The 23,086-nt window shown below is 37.3% G+C and overlaps 2 protein-coding genes across 3 annotated transcripts in view; one reads left to right on the forward strand and one right to left on the reverse strand.

Moving 5' to 3' along the window:
• Positions 1–17,730, forward strand: part of SNX14 (sorting nexin 14) — a 37,896-nt gene extending 20,166 nt beyond the window's left edge. The window contains exons 16-28 of one of the 2 annotated variants that reach the window (XR_015745403.1): positions 652–784; positions 3,132–3,333; positions 5,429–5,512; positions 5,628–5,728; positions 6,516–6,627; positions 7,185–7,225; positions 7,442–7,561; positions 8,045–8,168; positions 10,021–10,185; positions 10,407–10,567; positions 13,635–13,726; positions 15,350–15,404; positions 17,518–17,730. Coding sequence is in view for 1 of the 2 variants with exons in the window: in XM_087943915.1 (XP_087800041.1) it covers positions 652–784; positions 3,132–3,333; positions 5,429–5,512; positions 5,628–5,728; positions 6,516–6,627; positions 7,185–7,225; positions 7,442–7,561; positions 8,045–8,168; positions 10,021–10,185; positions 10,407–10,502; positions 13,635–13,726; positions 15,350–15,404; positions 17,518–17,522 (1,330 nt within the window). In the remaining variant the exon portion in view is untranslated. The remainder of the gene's footprint in view (positions 1–651; positions 785–3,131; positions 3,334–5,428; positions 5,513–5,627; positions 5,729–6,515; positions 6,628–7,184; positions 7,226–7,441; positions 7,562–8,044; positions 8,169–10,020; positions 10,186–10,406; positions 10,568–13,634; positions 13,727–15,349; positions 15,405–17,517) is intronic. The other variant, XM_087943915.1, reaches the window with a different exon arrangement.
• Positions 17,731–17,866: 136 nt separating this feature from the next.
• LOC113430448 (snake venom 5'-nucleotidase-like) lies at positions 17,867–23,075 on the reverse strand. The gene is made up of 4 exons (XM_087943927.1): positions 22,930–23,075; positions 21,751–21,900; positions 19,863–20,063; positions 17,867–18,306 (listed from the first exon to the last, which is right to left on the reverse strand). Exons 1-4 carry the CDS (start codon positions 22,985–22,987, stop codon positions 18,146–18,148), a joined length of 570 nt encoding a protein of 189 aa, XP_087800053.1. The 5' UTR covers positions 22,988–23,075; the 3' UTR covers positions 17,867–18,145.
• Between the last annotated feature and the right edge of the window lie 11 nt (positions 23,076–23,086).

Genomic DNA, 23,086 nt, shown 5'->3' on the forward strand with positions numbered 1-23,086 from the left:
AAGAAACAATGGAGGGAGATTCATCAAGGAGAGAAACAACCTGGAATTAAGGAGAAACTTCTTAACAGTGAGGACAATTAACCAGTGGAATAGCTTTCCTTCAAAAGTTGTTGTTGCTTCATCACTGGAGGTTTTTAAGAAAAGACTGGACAGCTACCTGTCTGAAATGGTATAGGGTCTCCCGCTTGAGTAGGGGGTTGAACTAGACTTCTAAGATCCCTTCCAGTTCTACTCTAATTGATTGATTGAGTCTTATCAAACTAAACAACTATTTGCATAGCTGTAGATATACTCTGAGAGTTGCTAGGGAGGAGCCATTTTTACCCACTTCTTTCTGAGTAAAACGTTCCAAGCGTTTTTGACTAAACATTCCAAGCTTTGCTGTCTCTTTGCTCTCTGGAATGGAGTTTCTCCCTCCTGGGAATCCAGGCTACATTCCACCACAGCTGCACAGAAGAAGAAGAAGAAACCATTCTTTTTCATCACAGTTTCCTTTTACATGATTTGAATAATGATATAAAGTAATGTGTTTACTGTAAGGTCTTAAATTATATAAGTGTTGACAATAAGACTCCTTAAGTATATCCCTTGGAAGTGTTTTCTCATTTTGAAATTATTATGGAGATGCCATTTGCTGTTTGTTTTATGCAGAAGCATGCATAGAAGAGGAGAATCGTCAGGAATCAGAAGTATAAGCAGCAAAATTAAAGGCGTATTCAAGAGCACTACAATGGAAGGGGCTATGCTACCTGACTATCTCCTTGCTGAAGGAGAGGATGATTTTGTGAGTTGAGCTAACAATTCTGAGTTCAGCATTGATTGTGTGTATTTTATTGCCTTTCTGCATTGTTCTTCTCATCCGTTCCAAGTCCTTTTTCACTTTGCCTTATGTTTGTTGGCTGTCCACATAACTTACACCATGAACAGGAATTTCCAGTAACGAAGCACTTTTATTTATACAGGTAGTCCTCAAGTTACGGCCACAATTGAGCCCAATATTTCTGTTGTTAGGTGAGACAGTTGTTAAGTGAGTGTTGACCCATTTTACGAGCTTTCTTGCCACCGTTGTTAAATGAATCACCACGGTTGTTAAATTAGTAACCTGGTTGTTAAGTGAACCCGGCTTCCCTATTGGCGTGGCTTCCCAGAAGGTCACAAAAAGTGATCACATGGGACGCAGCAACCATTACAAATACGGGTCAGTGGCCAAACGTCTCAATTTTGATCCATGGGGGTGCTGCAATGGCTGTAAGTGTGAAAAATGGTCATAAGTCGCCTTTTTCAATGCCATTTGAACTTGGAATAGTCACTAAATGAACTGCCATAAGTTGAGAGCTACCTGTATTTGGGATCATGCAGCGTTTTTCTGAATTAATCCTCCCCATCCCGGATACCTTTCAATATTTGTGGACTTCAATTCCTAGAATTTTCAGTATCCGTCAGTTAGCTGGGAAATTTCAGGAGTTAAAATCCACATAATTGGAGATACCAGAGTCTGTGAGGAAGAGAGGTGTCCAAAAGAGAGGGGGGGGCACAGGTGAAGGGGACAAGGATATCACAGCAGCATGTTGAAAGCCCAGACCCTTTGCGCGTGGATTATATCGCGCATACCTACAAAGAAATGGGACTTGCATATTGCTTTTCATACGTAATTAAATGCGGAACTCTTAATTCATTGTTTTAGCATCTCCCAATAAAATTCGCTAATCATATGAGGCATTATCTGTGTCATATTAAGTTAAATTTTCTACAGATATTACATATTGCACATAGAAGTATCTTAGGAGCTAGCAAAGGAATTTGTGAATATTTATATATTTCCCATTTCATAAAAGAAAACTAAAATTAAGGTGATTCAAATTATGACTATTAAGTACTCTTTTTAACTATGTAATTAGTTTAGTTTATAAAGCACACGTGCAGATATGCATACAATGCAGCCTACGTTGCACAAAATAAATATGATTTGATGGCCTGGTGGTATACGTAATTTTTCAGAATAATTCTTATTAGTTTTCTATTTAATTCTTTCTGTTTGTTGCCCTATTTGCTTATACTTTAAGAAACACTTGGGTACAGATAGTTTTTGTTTAGTGACTGCCTTGTTCAGCAACTGTTAAAATTGCGAAGGTGCTAAAAAAATAACTTTATAAACAATGGCCAAGTTTATGATCTTCACAGTCTCCCTCAGTCACATGTTTATCCTTGTAGTTAGTATACATTGTCTTTTGGCTCACCTGTTTATTCCCCCTCCCCCACTTTGTAGAGTGGATGGGGAATGAACTGTTTTGAACTGGCACTGGCAGCCAGTTGCTTTTGATGTGTGTTCTTTATTGTGTGCCTGCTTATTCTCTTGCAACCACTTCCTCTCCAATGAATGTAAATGCAAACATTAATTCCCTTCTTGCTAATTATCCCAGTGTCAGAGTAAGCATTCCAAGAACAGGAGAGTAGTTAGGAAGCAAAACAAAAGCCAAAAGTGTGAAACTGATTTAGTCTTGTCAGTTTTAAAGTGCTATCCCAGCTTTGGGTTAAGCATTCTAAAGGGCAAAGGAACATCGCAAAGGAAAGCAGAGTCATAATCCTACTTGGTGATTGTTTGCTTAATAACAGAGGTGTTGATTCGATAGTGATTGCTAAACGAGGTGTCAACACTACCTGTACAGCTGGAAAACATAAGTGCATGGCAGCATTGGGAAAAATTCCTCATAACCAAACATCTTTGGGTTTATGTTGCTTACTTTCAATTTCTGTTGTCACTGTTGAAAACTTATGTGTATGCTCTGTGGTAGAATCATTGACTCAGTTTAGTACAAAGTTAATCATAACCTATCTTGCTCTTAACTTAAAGCAAGCTAATGATTGTGATTGTCATAAAATTATGATACCATCATATTATGGTTAGTGGAGAAAACGTATCCCAAATCAATGGTATTTTTTTTGCAAAATACAATTTTACATTTATTTAACAAGTGCACTCTTATTTTTCATTATACAATTTTCGTTCTGTTTTGTTCAAATAGTTTGTAATATTTAACACTTAGAGAACAGGATCTCTACTATGTACATGGTACAATAAATGTAGTCACATAGCCTGGAATGGTCTTTGATGCAGTACATTTTTACTGTAGATTGAAGAAGGCATTATGGTAATGGAAGATGATTCACCTGTGGAGGCACTTAGTATGCCTAATACACCACGCAATCTGGCTGCTTGGAAAATTACCATTCCTTATGTTGACTTCTTTGAAGACCCATCATTTGAAAAGAAAGAAAGGAGAGAGAGAATTCCTGTATTTTGCATTGATGTGGAAAGGAATGACAGGCTGGCACGTAAGCACTATTGGATGGATGCACAAAGTCTTCCAATGCTGTTCACATTTATACTCAGTTTGACCCTCATTTTGTCTCATATAACATTTCCAAAATCATTCAGCCCTGAAAAAGGGGAGAACGAAAACATCTGAACTGATATTTTACCACATGGAGAATGATGGTAAAATATGGCATCCATGGTAGATTAAGTTTGTTTTGTGAACATCTCAGGGTGAAGCTTAATAGATCCCTTGTTAGGCCCTACATTTGTGATTTATTTATCCATGCTAAAGACATTTCCCAAGTCCTCCAGCATACAGCATAACAGCACCTCTGGTGTATGCCTTCATATATTTCCCTGTACAGTACCTTTCCCTAACAAGAGAGGTGTCCAGAAATTGTTTTTCCATCATATGTGAAGAAAGACATCTGCAGATAAAATGCAGTCAGTTTTGTTTCCTGCAGTCTTAGGAGAGTACATTTGACATTTTCTTTTAAAATGCTACATCATATACTAGTGCATAGACAGAACAGTTTGATCCCAAAAAAGTAAATAAGACTTTTAGTTCTTGGTTGAAAGACTACCAGGAAATCCCACGGTTATTGACTAGACTGGGAAGTTGGGGGGGGGGAACCCTCAGAAAAAGGCAGGAGCAAACCATTTCCATATTGCTTTCTAGTTTAACTACTTGGATGAATTCTTAAATCCCCATAGTCAAACTTGATAACAAGAGTGTTTACTTTAATAATGACAATTATGATTGCTAATAAAAGCTTTTAATAAGTTTGAAAAGTGTGAGGTTAAAATACGATTGAAGACTTGCTCTTATTTCTGTTAGAAATACGTTTCCATGTAAAATTCTTTTACAGGTAATTCTCGAGTTACGAATGTCATGGAGCCTGCCCATTCCATTCGTAACCGGAGGATTCGTGGGAGTGAATCTCATACATTGAACAAGATCACTCCCTGCTGTCATCCACGCATTTGATAATTGAATATGCGGCTTGTTAAGTGTACATGTGGTATCTCGGGGTAGGGAAAGCCATGTGATGGAACAGGCCACCTACTTCAGTCCAGCCAAGGTTTTCCCCAACCCACATATATCTCATTTTTTGTCCCTTGGGGTCCCCACGATTGCTTTCACCCCCTCTCCCCTTCTATCCTGCCATGCCGGGTGACTTACCTTATGAAGATCTGTCTCCTGTCCAGCGTGTTTCTTTGCCTGCTTCCTCCTTTCTCATCAGCAAAGGGCTTAACTAGGTGTCTGGCAACACAAAAGGAGGCCTGGAGGGCCTTCCAGGCTTCCTTTTTCATTGCCAGAGGCCTCATCAAGCGAATCACTGGTGAGAAAGGAGGCCTGGAAGGCTGCATGCAGCTCACTGGGTCTCCTTTCTCATCAGCAAAGCACTTAAGGATTGCGTCCCTTTAGGCTTCATTCAGACCTTTTTAAAAAGCCTTTGCCAGTAGGAACAGAGTTTCAGAGGGACATGCCCACTCCTCTCAAGCTCCATAGGTGCCAACAAACGCTTTTTAGAAAAGGGCTGCCCAAACCTATCGGAACGCAATCTCCCTGCAGCTTCAGCAAGGAAACAGCAAACCGAGGGCTGAAGGACTGAGGCCTTCGCTCTGGTTGCAAATGTCCAAGCCTCAATTCGCAGAGAATACAGGCCTAAAGTGTGAGATCACATGAGCTTAGTAGCATGAGATGTCATGCTAATGATCTTGCATGATCTCATGGTACATTAGGCCTCTGTTCTTTGTGAATGCATCGAAAGCCTGAAGCAATGAAGCAGGCAAAAAAAGTGTGACAGATGGGAGATCTTCACAAGGTAAGTGAGTCTCCACAAGCAGAGTGCCTGTGAAGACCCTTCCCGGTGGGGGTCGGGGTGGGGAGACAGACTAGGCAGGTGAATGTTGCAGAGCCTCTGCGGTCGTTCATAAGAGCAAACAACTGCCATGGTGCTGCAATATTCATAAGTTTGGGACTTGTTCGTAAAGCTAGGGGGCGCTTATTGTGTAACTTTGAATGTTCACTAAGAGAACACTCATAACCCAGGGATTGCCTGTATTCTGGACAAATAAAAAATGATAATTTTGCCTCTTTATTTTCAGTTGGGCATAAACCTGAGCACTGGTCGGTCTATAGAAGATATTTTGAATTTTATGTGCTTGAATCAAAGCTAACAGAATTTCATGGTATGCTTTCTCTACCACCTATTTCTGGGGATATTATTGTGTATCAGTAACATTCTTTAGGCTTGTATAAGTGAAAATGAACTTTCAACACATTTAAATTTTATTGTATAACCAGGTGCATTCCCTGATGCTCAGCTTCCCTCCAAGAGGATTATTGGACCAAAGAATTACGAATTCCTAAAATCAAAGAGAGAAGAATTTCAAGAATACCTTCAGGTAGGAGAAAATATCTTTTTGTGTTTATAAATCAATGGAATTATGTATATTTCCTAATACACAATTGTCTGATGTACCTGATTGATGGATTGATTGACAGATTACACTTCTATAGCTGCCCACCTTTCAACCAACTCTGGGCAGCTCCCAATCAAAAATTAAAAAAATTATAAAATCATTTTAAGCCAGCGAAATTATAAAACATTAAAAACAACAGAAATCCGGTGCTAGTCAGTGTTAATGTGCCGTCATCTTATGTGGGGGAAACGCTTGGGGGGGAAAGGACGGGTCTTCAAAGCTTTTTGGAAGACCAAGAGGGTAGAGGCCTGCTGAACTTCAGGCAGCAGAGTGTTCCATAAGGCAGAGGCTGCCATGAAACCCTCCTAGCTCCCATCAGATCACAATATTTGGGGGAAGCGACAAGGAAGATGTCCATCCTATCTGGCCTGATAGGACGGGTGGATGTCCTTATAGGGAAAGGCAGCCTTGCAGATATCCCTGCCAGGTGCCATGTAGGACTTTAAAGGTGATGAACAGCACCTTGCATTGCATCTGGAATGAAACTGGCAGCCGGTACAATTCACATAACAGATGTTACATGGACAAACAAGGGCCTCCATTACTGTGCGCACTGCTGTATTCTGAACCAAGTGGTTTTCAAAGGCAGCCCCATCTAGACTGCTTTGCAGTTATCTATCTTTTCTCGGCATAATTTACTTATTAAGAGTTTAAATTGTCTTTGCTGAAGAGAAGGTCATTAGAGTCTATCTTTTTGTTTTCCTCACAGAAACTTTCACAACATCCAGAGCTAAGCAACAGCCAACTTTTGGCTGACTTCTTATCCCGTAATGGTGGAGAGACACAGTTTCTTGATAAAATACTGCCTGATGTAAATTTAGGTAAGAAAAGTGATATTATTTTTTTAAAAAATGGATTCAGAATTGAACTTCAAATACAAGGGACATTAAATCAGTTCAAGCTGCCACTCAAAACTAAGTATGATTTATTGGCACATTTGCATGACACAATAGTGATGCTTTCATAAAATAATTTTTCAGTACTACCCTTTAGTACTAGGGTATAAATGAAAGCCAAATAAAGAGCTTTTAAAATATTTGCACAAACATTATTATGGTTTGGTTTAGAATCCACAGATCATTAGACAGAAGTAGAACAAGAACAAATCATTTTCATTGACTTCTGATAAATTGTGTCTGAGTTCTACGAACATATGAGGAGTCCATTAACACTCTGAATCTTAGCTTCGTATCTGAACACATGGTGGTATTAAAGTGCTAAACAATGGGTAACTTTTCATTATGATGTAAGAAGAATCTGTCATGAATTTAGATAGGAAGTAGAAAACAGGCAGCAAAGTTAGAAAAGTGACAAGAGAATTTAAAAAAATGTTGATAATGAAAAAAATCTATTTCTCTTTTTTTATCTTGGCATATAGGTAAAATTATAAAATCTGTTCCTGGAAAATTAATAAAAGAGGTAAGATACCTTGTTTCCTTGTTATTTATAAATGCCATTTATCCCATATAGCAGAGGTCTCCAAACTTGGCAACTTTTAAGACTTGTGGACTTAAACTCCCAGAATTCCTCAGCCAGTTATGTCCACAAGTCTTCAAGTTGACAAGTTTGGGGACCCCTGCCATATAGCTTGTATGGAAACTTGTCTATTCTAACTATTTTTGGCCTTAATTTCAGAAAGGCCAGCACTTGGAACCATTCATTATCAATTTTATTACCTCCTGTGAGTCTCCCAAGCCTAAGCCAAGTAAAACAGAAATTACTATTCTGAGTCCTACTTCAGAAAACAACAAAAAGGTATAGTATGTCCTGTACAGGAACACAGAAGAAAAATAGACTAATAAAGAGAAATCTTCTAAATATTTTAATAGAAGTATGACACTGGTTAATAAACTCACTTTGTTATGATGATCAATATATTTCTATTTGGGTGATTCTATATTATTTTCTTGCATATCCTACACTATTACACATTTATTATGGAAAACAATATTTGGCACATTTGTTAAAAAATAAAGGTTCTTGGTGGGCATGAAACCAACTATGACCTGGATAATTAAGAATCTCCATAGACACTTAGTTGACTTAATTTATATATTAAAAAAGAACCTCACACAGCTGTATGCCATTAATTTTTGGCAGTTTTATTTGGGGCCACCAAAATTATTAAAGGGAATTCCCTCTGAATACACCCATAATTAATGGAAAAAATGATTTTGTTTGGAGACAAATTCCACAACATTCATGCTTTTTTAAAAACCTGCTTTTCTCTGGTTTTAGCTTTATAACGAACTCTATAAGAACAATGCAAATCGTTCTGAGAATTTAGAAAGAAGACAGAATGAGAACTATTTCTTGAAGATGATGACGGTTGAAGGAGTTTATGACTACTTAATGTATATTGGTAAGAAATTGCTGGTAGGGTTTTCTGAGAATGAAAGCGGAAGTGGCATGAGTGGTAATCTGATTTTGTTGTCTGCTTCTTCATTTGTAATATGAGAACTGGTGGACTGGTTGTGAAATCCGTGCCACCATACTCTGCATTTTAATTATTTAGATTAGAATGTTAATGTAGCACAGAAAAGCTCTAGGAAAATTGCTTCACAACAGGCAAATGAAACCAAATATTTTTGGAAGAGGATGTCAAGAGAAGGCAAACCAATATATGTTCCTGACTTCATGGGAATTTAAACCCAAGAAAAAGTAGGAGATGACAGTCATAAATTCCTTGTTAAATTCTTAGAATGGCAGGAAGTTATTACAACATACTGCATAGCTAGTAATTCAGTCCCAGATGAATATGCATTGACAAAAATTCTCAACATATGAATATTTTTATAATTTGGGAGTCATTTGGTAGTGAAGTGGATGGCATATAAATTTAATGAATTTATTTGTTTATATTTCATATTTCTTAGCCACCCATCTCCCTTAGAGAGAGACTCTGGATGGTAAATAAATAAATAAAATATTACTGTAAATATATGTCAAACATAAAACAGAAACACATAAATATTAGATTTGTGTATGATTTGAAAAATCTGTTAAATTATTCACTGTACAGTATAAGCCTTGATTTAGGAATATGTTATTAGAGAGTATGAATACTCTGTTATGCTAAATTAACTTTGTGATCTTTTGAATTGATTTTTGTCTGTTCAGACTGTGACAGAAATGTGTTTTAATAGACATTATGTTATTTGGGTTTAGAGAATGATTTAAAGATAAATATGATAAGTTTAAAATTCCAGAGCATGATTGAAGAATGTATAATATCATACTTCTGATTATGCATTTAAGGCAAAGAAGGACTATTTTCTATTTTATATATATGAAAAGGTTGACTTGCAGATGAAAATCCCTTGGCTTGTGTTCATTTTCCTTAATAAAACCATAAAATATTCAGGACTGGATAGGAGGTGGTGAGACAAGGAGAAATTAAATAGAATCTTCTGATTAGCTATCACTGACTAATATTTTTAATAAATGAAGAACACGGTGATATTGTTTTGAAAAGTAAACTTGTGACTTGAACTCTAAATCTGGGTGACTGCATGGATAAATTATCTTGGCTAGAATATGGAAGTAGTTTGCCACTGCTTTCTTCTAGAATGATTTTTGTTTGGGGTCAGCCTTGTTGTTTCCTGGATCTCTCCCTTCCAGGCAGAATGGAAGTTTTCCAGGTATGTTGAAAAACTTCCCCACCCTGGGAAAGTCAAACAGCTATTGAGACAAACCCATCCCCAAATTCTGTAAGACAAGAATATTTCTGCTTTTGTAACAACCAAGTATGAACCAATGAGAATTACAGTATTTTAGAGATGGGAAGACTCCTTTGTTTTCAAGAATCAGGAATCAAATATCTCTCAGATCCTGTATTTTGCAAGTTAACAAAAACCAAGATCTGCAGGCCACATGGAAATCAGCTGCAGCTGGGTGTTTTCAACAGTTCGCTCATTTTGTGCTTTTATTGGATTAGGTCACAGTCTGGCTAATCTAGCAAGACCGGTACTAAGATATCCATAGTAGATGAAGGAAACAATTCTCCTGGTATTTAAAGTACTTTTGTTCTCAGTGTCGGAGCTGAAGTATTGTGCCACCTTCCATAACTGGCTGGAAAATAAGCTTTTTTAAAAAATAGTGTGAAATCTCAAAAGTATACCTTGAGAACGTAGACTTTTAATCAAAGATGAAGCAGTTGCATTGATGTTAAACTTTGTGTCCTACAATAATATAAAAGGTGTTCTATGTTACAGCTAGAGTTGTTTTCCATATTCCTGATTGGCTTCATCACATCTTGATGGGTGGAAGGATTCTCTTCAAAAATACCTTAGAAAAATATGTAGACAACTACTTGCAGTATAAACTAGAACAGCTGTTTCAGGAACACCGTCTGGTCTCACTGATAACACTTCTCAGAGGTTAGTAGAAAGCTGCAAATAAAATGTTGTTACCAAAAGTGTTGCTCTGAGTATATGGAGAAGGGTTGACAATCTATCATAGGCAAAGCTAAATAAAACAAGGTTAACTTTACAGTGTTACTCTGGGGCCAAGTCTCTGTTATTTAAGTGACTTAAATTGGCCAACTAATTAAAGTTGGGTAGTTCTACATTGTCCCAAAAAATGTGTTGTTGTTTTTTAGATGCTGTATTTTGTGAGAATTCTCAACCTCGCTCTCTCCAAGATAAGCACAAACGGGCAAAGCAGACCTTTGAAGAAATGATGAAATACATTCCAGGTTCAGTGTTTATGTGGCATGATTTATCAAGAAGAGAGGCAGTCTAAATGACGAAAGTCCATCAGGTTGAATGGCACTTGTTAATATAAACATTCTTACTATATGTTTATCAAAGCATTCTAGTATGAAAGGAGTGTAGGATTTAGAAATAGCTTCAGATGTATTATTACCTTGCTAAAACTCATGAAGCCCAAATAGGCTTTATAGGTATTGGTCTTTTCCTGTCTCTTTTACAAGCCATTCCCCTTTTTATTCTAATAGTGGCAGTGACCAAAGCTGGTACTGGACACAGCAACTTCAGGAAGCGATAAGCCCTTTGAGTTGAGTAGCATGGCCTGTGCTGTTATTACTGTTGTATAGTATTTAGTAGAAGAAAATACAGAGATTAGAAATGCCCTGATTTTAATTCATGTAACAAGTTTTTAGCCACATACAATAGCAATAGTACTTAAATGTATATACCGCTCCATAGTGCTTTACAGCACTCTCTGAGCAGTTTACAAATGTCAGCATATTGCCCCCAACAATCTAGGTCCTCATTTTACTGACCTTGGAAGGATGGAAGGCTGAGTCAACCTTGAGCTGCTCAGGATCAAATTCTTGATTGTGGGCAGAGTTAGCCTGCAATACTGCATTCTAACCACTGCACCACCATGGCTCCTCCATGTAGGCAGTGCAATTTCTAGTAGATATAAACTGTATGATTGAAGCTATGTACACTGCTTTCCAATTAACCCATTGCTTGCCTTTGTAGGTTTGGTAGGCAATAGACTTCATCCTAGATTTAGATTGGTAGAACTGTTTTTTGACTGCAATCTTCCAGATGGATTTGAGTTACAGCTGTCAACCAGTGTTCCCACTACTGAGTGAGCTAGCCTGATTCTGTATGAAGGCAAAATTAGATGGAACCCAGTATTATGATAGTCAAAATGTTATGCTAAATGGAACCAAAAGATGACCTCTTCTTCATTAGAACTGTTTCTCCTAGATAAATGACAAGAGTTCAGGAAACCAGTTTTGTACTTAAATATCCAAAAGAGTATGAGTAACACAGAAAGAGGCTTTGGAACACGGAAGTAAAGGAGGCAGCAAGCAAACAAATAAAAACCCTGAAGGTTTTAAGAATTGGCAAATGGATGGTGGTGAGGTTGAACTTTGTTAGTAGCTTCACAAATATATTCTGAATCCCTTTCCCAAAACCAGCATCTCATGCCCAGGACATAAGCGAGGCAAAATGCCAAAATGGAAATTGAAGTTTACAGGACGAGTCATACTCCCTGCGCTATAGAACCAGGTCCCAAATGCATTGGGTGCTGTATTGGGAGTGGATTTCTTCCAATTGCTAAGACAAGTGGTCCATGAATATGAAAAAGAAAATCTGGCACTAAAAATGTGGGTCGAATGACAGGAAGAGGCAATCATGCATCTAGGAAAGGACACGAAATCGAGGTTAAGTAAATCCCAAGTTAATCCTAGAGCTCTAGGTCAAGACCATAAAAAATCAGTAATCTGGGAAATGAAAATTTATCAAGTAACTGAATTAAGCTATTTCACTAAATACAGATAGTCCTCAACTTACGACAATAATTGAGACCAAACTTTCCATTGCTAAGTGAGACATTTGTTAAGTGAGTTTGGCTCAATTTTGCGACCTTTCTTGCCACAGTTGTTAAGTAAATCACGGCAGTTGTTAAATTAGTAACACAATTGTTAAGTGAATCTGGTCTCTCCATTGACTTTGCTTGTCAGGTCACAAAAGGTGATCACATGACCGCAGGGCACTGCAACCATCATAAATGTGAGACAACTGCCAAGCAACTGAATTCTGATCACATGACTGTGGGGATGCTCATGAGGGTGAAAAATGACCATAACTCACCTTTTTAGTGCCATTGTAACTTTGAATGGTCACTAAATGGACAGTTGTGAGTTGAGGACTACCTGTGTCAAAGAAGCACGCTGTTGAAGGCAAATCTCTGTATTAAAAAGAGGGCTTTGGATGAGATTTTGCTTACCTATTATTTGGGGAAGTAGAAATGCTTTGGGACTGAGCACTAACTAATTTTTAATTGCAACCCCACCCCCCCAGTTGCTTTGCAGAATAAGGTGGGGCAGCATATTAATTTGATTCATAATTAACACATAACCTTGGGGGGAATTAGTTGGACAGCAGAGAAGTCTTAGTGCATAGCAACCGTTCCATGTGGACAATTTCTTTGAATGCAATCCACTAAGAAAGTGCCCAAACAGCTAGGCTAAAATGCCTAAGGAGCTGTGCAGGCCATTTTTCTCATTTGAGGTTCCTACACTTGGGAGCTGCTTCAAAAATGAAATCCCTACCTCCCCAATCTAAGTTCTTTACATGATGGAAAAATCAAGATATTTAGGTGATTGATAAGAACTGTGCTTGAAAGCAAACTGGAAGTCAGTGGAGCAGATTAGATATGTAATCTATATACTGAAAATTAGCAAATGCAAATTTTGCATTTACTTAGTTTTTGGCTCTTATGGCCTTGCTGGAGAACACATCCTCACATTCATAGCTGTCTTCTCAGACATTCAGTCCTTACTCCTTAGGCAGAGGCAGTTAATGAAGACTTGGGAGCAAAGAGCTAAGCTTCACAGATCTGAGAGAGTAGCTAAAAGGAATGGAAGTGCAAGCAGGGAGCAGTTTCGGCATCCCCTGTGTGATGTGTCTCAGCTGCACACCAGCTGGAAACTGAATGTGGCTTATTTATTGCATTTCTTCTCTCTTTAAAACACTGAGAATAACCTTCAGTTTGACCTGCATGTATGATCTGCAGCCCCATGTAGACTGCATTATAATAATACAATCTTGAAGTAACCAAGATGCATGAATGACTGAAAGGCCTCCCAGTCAATGGAGAAGGTACAATTGGTTATTGCAGGTATCAGAAGATTCTATATGGTAAGAAATACAGTGGTTGCCCATCGTACATTTAAAGTGTCCTGCTAAAATGTTTTACAGAACTCAGCTGTTCATTCAGTTGCTACCAACAGTTATCCTTTTGTAGAATAGATGTTTGAGCTGACAAAGGGCTCAGGGTCTGGCTTGAAGTTTTAATTCCTTTTGTTTGAACTGACTTACTTACGTTTTGATGTTTTTCCCAGATCTGATAGGTAAATGTATTGGGGAAGATGCAAAATATGAAGGCATAAGACTTCTATTTGATGGATTGCAACAGCCAGTACTGAACAAACAGGTGGGTTCTATTGAACACACGAGGCACCTATTGTATTGAAGGGTAGAATTTTTGTCAAGATTTAATTTACAGTTTTGAAATAGTGTGCACTATTACAAGTGTATGCACAGCCGTCTTGCATTAATAACTAGTATGCAAAACAATGTGCAAATAAATAATTTTCAAAGTTTTAGAAATGTATTTCCAAATACTGTTTCTGTATAACAGATGCGTGGCTGAGAGAGCAGCATAATTAATAAGCATAGCATTATTGTGTTTCTGCAGTTAATAGCAGGAACAATGGTCAAAGAATTAAGCGCTCCAGAATAGCAAATGTCATTAATTGGCTAAGTTAGGCCAAACCAACTGGTATTTCCAGAGTCAAGAGATTGGATGCAACCATAGAATGCTGTTTGTGTTAGTCATAGCCAATCTGTTTTACATTTGTAAATGAAGCTAATCTTTGTATCAGAGTGAAGGGGGGGGGAATTTATGAAATGGAAAGCCTGGTGATATGAGGAGGGATAAATGGAAGAATCTAGGCAATATATATTTTTGAATAACATTTTGCTGAGAAAAGATGGGAAAGGAGGAAAGGAATGAAGGGAAAAAGGTAAAAGATAGAGATCAGGAATGGAGAACTTTACAAATAGATTAGATGGTGGGTAGGTTAGGTAGGTAGGTAGATGATAGATAGATAGATAGATAGATAGATAGATAGATAGATAGATAGATAGAGTAGAACCCTCTGATCACAACCATAATTCATTCCATAACTGGTTGCAATCCAATTTGGTCATGACTCGAACCTAATTTTGGAAATGTGGCACTTACAAAAAAATTGGCATGGAAGTGGAAATCGGCCATGAAAAAAAAAGTGAATTTTTGGGTTGGAACCCAATTTGGTCATGGTCAGAAGCATTTGTCACCAGAGGTTCCACTGTAGCTAGCTACCTACATAGATGATTGATGGATGGATGGATGGATGGATGGATGGATGGATGGATGGATGGATGGATGGATGGATAGATAGATAGATAGATAGATAGATAGATAGATAGATAGATAGATAGATAAAGATATATACCTAGAGATAGATAGATACCTGTAGATAAATATCGGTGGATACATAGATTAGACCAGGGGTCTTAAAACTTGACAGCTTTAAGACTTGTGGACTTCAATTCCCAGAATTACTCCACCAGTTATGTTAGCTGGGGAATTCTGGTAGTTGAAGTCCACAAGTCTTAAACTTGCCAAGTTTGAAGACCCCTGGATTAGAGAGAAAGACTGACTGACTGACACAGGACAGAACTGGTAACTCTGACAGATTTCCCTTTGGAAATAGATTTAGGTTATTTTGAAAATTCTTAAAGTACACTTAGTTTAAGTAGATGTAGGTTATTTTGAAAATTCTTAAATATATTTTGTAATTTATTGTAACTACTGATTAATAGCTTACTGCATTTTAAAAAAATAATGCAAGTTACTGAAATTGAGAATACATTTTAGCTAATTTTTGAATATTCTGATTATCAAATGAATGATAATTCTTTGATCTGCTAAATTTCTGCAGACCTTTCCATGTTAAGGTAATATTTAAAAAGTTCAAAATTGCAACTTTTCTTTGTATTTTATTTTTAGTTAACATATGTCCTTCTGGATATTGGGATTCAAGAACTATTTCCAGAGTTGAATGGTACGTTGTAACATAAACAGTTCTAATTTATCTGATTGATGATGTAAAATACTAATGAAGTATTTTGAAAGTAATCCTTTGAAGGATATTTTGAGTTGCTTCCTTTAATTATTACGTGTGTTTTTTCCTCAGAAAAGAACTAAATGAATTAAAGCATTGTAAAAAAAGATGAGTTGGGCGGATTTTATTGGTTGTCTAGTTCAGGGGTCTCCAACCTTGGCAACTTTAAGACTTGTGGACTTCAACTCCCAGAATTCCTCAGCCAGCAAAACTGGCTGAGGAATTCTGGGAGTTGAAGTCTACAAGTCTTAAAGTTGCCAAGGTTGGAGACCCCTGGCTAGTTCAACCTCACTACAGGAATCCATTAAACCAACACTGATGGGTGGCATTCCGCCCCACTTTGAAAAACTTCCAGTAAGGGAGAATCCACCACTTGTACTGGGAAGATTGTTTCATTGTTTAACGAGTCTTGGTATCAAGAAATCTCTCCAGCCTGAATTGGGTTAATTAGAGTTGACTTTTCAGTCTTACTCTCCTCACCTTCATTGTAGTATGAATGCATTTATTCAGCAGTTATTAAATCAAATGTTCATTCTGGAGGCATCTTCAAAGTTTTATTATAATAAAATTTAATAATTATTAAAGAAAAATATAATTGCTTTAATGTGTCTCTTTAGTAGCAACTGTTGCAGCACTTAATGACAATTGTTTCCTTTTGGGACAATGCAAAAAGAATAATTTTCTTTGTTACTGGTATTTGAATTCTGTTTTGTTCACCCTCAATTAATTTCTGCACTACACTTTTTGTTACTTAGGTTAGAAGCTTCATTGGGAAAACACTTCAATATACATATTTTAAGTTAAAAAAAATGAATTGTATTTATTTCTCTATTTTTCCCCCTGTATTTTATTTAGATATAAGAACACATTCTGTGTTCATTGTAGACATATAACTAATTTATATAAACAAACAGGAATGTTTTAATAAAAGGAATAGGTGTTCACTATTGCAGAAAATATTATCAGGGCCACAATCTTTTCGAGTTTCCCACTTAGTAATTGCAACCAGTGGAGTATCCACACTGCAGGCAAGCTTATACAAGATCCCAGTCATTGCAAGGTAGAGCTTTTTTGAAGTATCTTAGTAGGTGGTGGTCCTTAATTCATCATTGCATAAAGGAAGATCAGCCATTTTTATAGGCTATTCTGAAAGGATTTCTTAGAATGGAAGCTATAGCCACTGGAAGCTATAAAGAACTTAAATAGGTAATGTTTAATGTTATGACTTTACAGTGGTCCTTCAGTACTCATTGTTACTTTGAAGGAAAAAGCCCTCCCCCTTTTTTAGGCTAAAAAACTTGAAAGAATACAATAAATTTTGTAAATAAAAATAGTGACAATTCACAAAGATTACGAGGTGCAAATAGAAATACACACTATTTCCGTAGCAAGGAAGATAAAGCAGGAATGGTTAAATTGATTACTTTATTTAAAGAGGAAAATATTTTCTTATTTGGGTATCACTTCTGGAATTTGTGCTTGTGAAGAAAAAAATGAAACTATTGTGCTAGGAAGAGTTGGAAGTCAATGCCCCCTTTTCTTTCTTTTTCTCTTCCCCTTTGTATTTCACACCACCTTTTCCCTGTTCCATTTCCCCCCCTTAATTTCCTATTTATCTTTTCTTTTTTGTATTTTATATAATAAAAATAAAAATGATAAATGTTAAAAAAAGAACTTAAGTAGATAAGACGTAATGTTACAACTTTACAGTGATACTTTGGTATTCATTGTTAATTGGTACCAAAAGGCATGAGTACCAAAAATGATGAGTACTAAACAGATTTTTCCCATAAGTAATAATGTAGCGAGCCACAAGGCAGTAACACCTACAAGGTCTAGCATGTACATTGAGTACCAAATAAATGATTAGTACCAGGACAAAAAATTTTCATGTCAAAACACATTTGAGTACTAAATTCGATGAGTTTCAAAGCAATTGAGTACCAAGGTACCACTGTATTAGTATTACTTATGTTTATTGTACTAAATAGCGGTGGTCTTTTCATTGGCTGATATATTTTCTCTCCCTTCCCTCTTCCATTATTTTTCACAGATTGAAAAGAATGGCTCCTTTATCTTATCAAGATCCCATACACATCAAGATACTGAATTAACTCCGTTTCATAGATGACTGCTGTGTGATAATTTAATGACTAGGTTATTTGTTTAGTCTTGTATATTTGTTTGTACATATAATTAACCTTTATTTCAGAAAACAAAAACTTTTACTCAAAAAAGATTGATTAAAGCCTATTGTTTATTGAATCTCAGGAAAATCCCATTATTTGTTCTTCTGAATAATTTTCGCTGAGGAAAAATGCAGAACATGACTTTGAAAGATTATTCGGACTTCATTCATGATGACTTTTGCATTAACTGAAGATCATGTACAGAACCAAAAATGAAAGAATGTTCTTTTTATTAAACAGATTTTACAGAAGTTGTTGCATAACACCATTTACTGTCACTGGCCAATTTTCATGAGTAACTTTGTTGGAATTCTCCAACCATGCTTTGTGCACACATTATATACACACATTAGATACATAAATCATATACACGTTGTATGTAGTAAATTTCAAAGGATTCCAATCACTCCAAGTTTAATTAAGAATTTACATGCTGGCTTCCGAGAGTGCATGAACTAAGTGTTGACCAAAGAGTCTGAAATATCTTTGAAATTAAAGAATGAAATATAAAAGTGAAATGCATAATCCCCAGGTCAAGAAAAGATGTCCTTGGAATAAAGTCCCAGCCGAAAACATCATGCGACCTTCCATTGCTGGAAAAACCTTTCCCATTCTTTCGATGTAGTCACCGACAATGGAAATATCAAGATTACCTGTTTAAAACAAGTTGTTTAAAATAATTATTCCACATTAGCCAATTATGGACTGCCTATAAATGATCTGTGTGAAATAGATTTCAAAAAATGAAACGTGTTCTGGACACAGCCACTGTGAAATTCCTTGTCATAGTACAATACAATAATCTTAACTCTCTTTGCCTTCTATTATGGTAGTATACTCCTAGGAGAGTCTTCAAAGGCTAGAATCCTTATTACATTATTTTTATAACAAATAGAAGTCACATGGTGTAAAGAGAGTAATTTCATTTTTGAAAAGTAATCACATTTGTACTTTGCCCAGGGAATCTGCAGCCAACTATATCTCATGGCTGTTCCCATGAAACCTTCGTTTTATATCATCCAGGAGCCCAGTTTTTAGTAGATTAGATTGAGAATAGTGACTGACTCACTCAGTGCTCTGCTGTGAAGTTAACTCCTGAGTAAGCATTTGAACCCGGCACTCCCCAATGTCAGTCAAATACTTTAAGTCACTGTGAAAACCTGGCTTTAACTTTAGTATTCTTTTTTTTTTTAAATGCACAGGATCCATTTACTGCTATTTGAAATGGAAAACACTCAAAGTTTGTTTATCAAATCTATATAGCAGCCCATCTCATGCAAGGCAATTCTGCTAGTGTTGTGTTTTCATGACAGAGCAGAATGGCCATTCGAATGCTAGTGTGCATTTTCTTGAATAGCTGCCGCTGTCCTTGCTGTTGGTCTTATGCATATTAAGATTTCTCTGTCTTTCTATTCCTAGATTTTATAAACCGCACATGCAGCGTCTGGAGCCTTAAGAGGTTTTTTGCTGGTGTTGTACAATAAGGAGGCAGCACCAACCATGCCACCAGATAGAAAAGAGCAGTGAAAATGTTTCTTTAGAGAGAAACTTGAGATCTACTCTCCCAACTGCATTTTTGATACACAAGTAGATTTTCCTAGCTAGTTTATAAATAAACCTGTGTTAATACCTTGAACACAAATGCTGCTTGATTATTCTATTTGGAAGTAAAAGACACGAAAATGATAGCAAGAGCACTTCAGACTGATATATATTTTCACAGTGCTTTACAGCCCTCTCTAAGCAGTTTACAGGGCATATTTTCCCCTATTTCCCCCAACCATTTGGGTCGCCATTTTACTGACCTCGGAAGGATAGAAGGCTGAATCAACCTTGAGCCCTCCAGGATCGAACTATTGGCAGTTGGCAGAGTTAGCCTGCAATACTGTATTCTAACTACTGTGCTACCATGGCTCTTCATCGAAGATGACACTTTGATCCAGTTTTGTATTTTTATCTCAAATCTTGCTTTACGGGAAAATGGTGAAGTTGCTTGCAGTTCTATTTTCCCTCATTTGCATAATGGCCCAAATCATATTAGATTTTGTTGCAGTTTGAAAAAGGGAACATAGAAATTGTGGGATGTTAGCAATGCTGTCCTTAGTTACGTTGTAAAGATTCATTTCAGGGATATGAATTCCAGTACTTCCATAATTAGTCATTCTAATTACATTGCCATCTGCTAATCACCAGAAAGGCTAATACTTACCACTGTTGTGGTTACTTGAGTCCCCCTTTAGCATGTAGTATCCATCACCGCCAGCAGCAAGGAAAGAAGGTAAAAGCACTTTGTAGGTCTTTTCCATCTCAAGCGGCACATAAGTTGGTACTCTGCACTCTGTGCAAAGAACATTTAAGCTGACCACCCTTTTCCCTGGCTTTTGGGAGAGATCATACACCACTTTTATGCCTATTAAGAAACAAAAGTCACAAGTATTTATGTACCATCTATTGCAAATCTCTGGTTTGTATCTCTAAAAATATTAACAAACAGTTGTGCTATTCATGACTTTTGGTGGGTTAGGGTTAAGGTTAGGGTTTGGTGGACAAATGGTAAAACCAGATTCACAGTACCATGGATTCAAGTCTGCTTGCAAAACACTTCTACTAGCAGAAAGGGAGAAGTTATTCTTAATTCATTCTACGGTAGCACTTTGCATCCGTTCCACATTGGCATAGACCATCAGCACAAGAGATGTGCTGGTTACAGGAAATTCCCCTCTGACAATTTTCCTCCAGCAAGAACCTCTATAGGAAAATTGATTCTTCTGAAAACAACTTCATGTCCAGCCTCCCCCCCCCCCCCCCCGCACCTTTTAAACCATACTAGGAGTGCTCACAATGTAATATGCAAGTGCATTTCTAGCTTTACTGCTTATGGAAATTGGGGCAGGGAAATAAAATAAATATATTCCTGCAGCATTACAAAATGGAAAAGTACCTTACCAATAGGAAACTAATAGACAACATAATTTTTCAACGTTATTGTTATTTTTGAGTTTTTTAAAAACTAATTCCACTTTATAAGAATTTACCACAAATCAGTGCAGATTACAATTACTGTTTTCCCATGAATCCAGAGGTGGTATTCAGCAGGTTCTGACCAGTTCTGGAGAACCGGTAGCGGAAATTTTGAGTAGTTCGGAGAACCAGAAAATACCACCTCTGACTGGCCCTGCCCCCATCTATTCTCTGCCTCCCGAGCCCCAGCTGATCGGCTGGGTCTTCTTTTGTTGCCCTGCACAGGAGAACGGAGCTGGAAAGCAGGTTAGTGGGGTGGGGAGAGAATGGAAATTTTGCAGTATCCTTCCCCAAGCCATGCCCACCAAAACGGTAGTAAAAAAATTTGAATCCCACCACTGCATGAATCGCTATTGTTGAGTGGACCTTCATTAAGTAAATAAAGGCATGAATGACTAAGTGTTTCTCATCTGCTCACCTCCAATTCAAAAACAGTCGAATGCTAAGAACTGACCTACCATTCACAATCATCTTTACATCCCAGCATGTAAATCCTGAAACATTTTATTTATGATGTGGCTGCAGCAACACAGTGTAGCTCCAGGGAAAGAAATGAGGGCAGGGGTTTACACAAGACCACTGCTGTATGGTCGGAGGGATTCTCATCTCCACTACCAAGGCTAGATGAAGGTCTGTGTTGAATTATGCTTGATCTGGCCTGGAATCTGGGCTTCAGATTATTCTGATGCACATCCCCATGAAAACTTCAACCAAAGATTGAGATGTTTGGCATTATTTATTTGAAGCTTGGCTGCCCCCCCGCTTTCCCTCACAGTTTGGCAACAACATAGGGAAAGGTGAGTACTGGGGCCTCCAGTATGTTGTGTTTGTTTACATCCAATGCTATTCAAGCTGGAAGTCTGAGACAGATTCTTATTCCGGTTACCTGACTCCTTAGTGACACTACACCTCTGGGATGATGCCCATGCTGGAGATTACTGTAAATCATTCTTTCCCGCCCCTCCGCCCCCCCCCCCCACCAGGAGGGGAGGGGTTGAGCAGGAAAAGATGAACTGTTAATGCTCGATGAAAAAGATTTTAGCACTTGGTGCTGGCGATGGATGAAGATAGCTAACCTGAGACCTGTAGCAATTCCCCAGTTCCTTGCCCATGTCGGTGAACACTGTGCTCAAATGCTTGTCTTAGAGTAGAACCGTTGATCTGCAGCAAGTCGAAAGTTCCTCCAAATGGCAAAACTGCTGTCAGTTCCTCCAAGGTAATAATGCCTGATTAGAACACAACAGCGATAAGTCATAGTATGCACAATTTTGTTCCTTTTTAAGCTTTGTGGAATTGCTTAAATAGAAGAGAGCGGAGTTCAAACCTTATTCCACAATGAGACTCCCTGTCAGACCTTAAGACTAGTCCTTATCTTTAATGGCATTGTAGGAATCACCTTGGGAGACAGGAGCAAGATCCAAGGATTAGAAAAACCACCATGCAAAAGGTATCTCAGCCCTCAGAAGAAAAAGGGATGTGAGGAGCATCTCAGAAGGGATCTTCCCTAGTTTACTGGGAAGTAAAAGGAAAGGAGGGAAGAAATGTTTTCATATTTGAAAGATTCTGTTAATGCAACTTTACAATAAAGATATTGCAATTGTGCTTTTTGTGTAGGTGACCTCAAAGGGCTAAACTATCTTCCACTCCACTTTGCACCTTAGAATTGCATCTAGTTTGCATCTTGGGCTAAAAGTGGCAGGCCATCAATCATTCATATGAAGAGTAGGAATGTTAATTTTATTTTTGTGGTTTCTACCCGTGCCATCTCATGGTCTCCAGTGCACTGCAGTATAAAAATTAAATTACGTTTAAAGAATTAGTTAAACACAATAAAAACATAATAATGTGCAGTTTAAAGTATCAGAAAATCTCAATCAATCAATCAGAATTTATTACAGTCATAGACCAGAGGTCATTATCAGAAAATCTGCAAGCACTGTTTTTCAATGTGTATAAAAATGATTAGATGATTTTCCAAGAGAAAAACTAGTAGTGCCACAGGGGGTTTGGATAAGATATTTACAGCAAAGTAATAAAAACATAAATAAGATGCTTTGTAAAGGCCAACTTGATATAGTTTTTAAATATTAATGGAAGAATGGGATTTTTTCCCATAAAGGAAGTTGCAAAAGAGGGATTTTAGAAAACTGTGACAGTAGTTGAATAGAGTGGATACAAGTACAAACTTAAATATTGATATAAAACGAAGGGAAATTGAAGTGGCACTGTGTAAAAGCTCTTGAAATTGCACATACCGTTATTGGCTTGTTCATCAATAGGTGACCGTATTCCACCACCATTTACAATGCACATGGAAACATGATTCCACTCAATATCATCTGGGTGTCTTAAGTTATTGTAAACCTAAAAACGTTCATAAAGAACAAAAAAGGTGAATCCATCTTCCACTAT

Source organism: Notechis scutatus, chromosome 1, assembly GCF_049901735.1.
Source record: "Notechis scutatus isolate UNSWTSFEM ecotype Mainland chromosome 1, rNotScu1.2, whole genome shotgun sequence".
NCBI lineage: Eukaryota > Metazoa > Chordata > Lepidosauria > Squamata > Elapidae > Notechis > Notechis scutatus.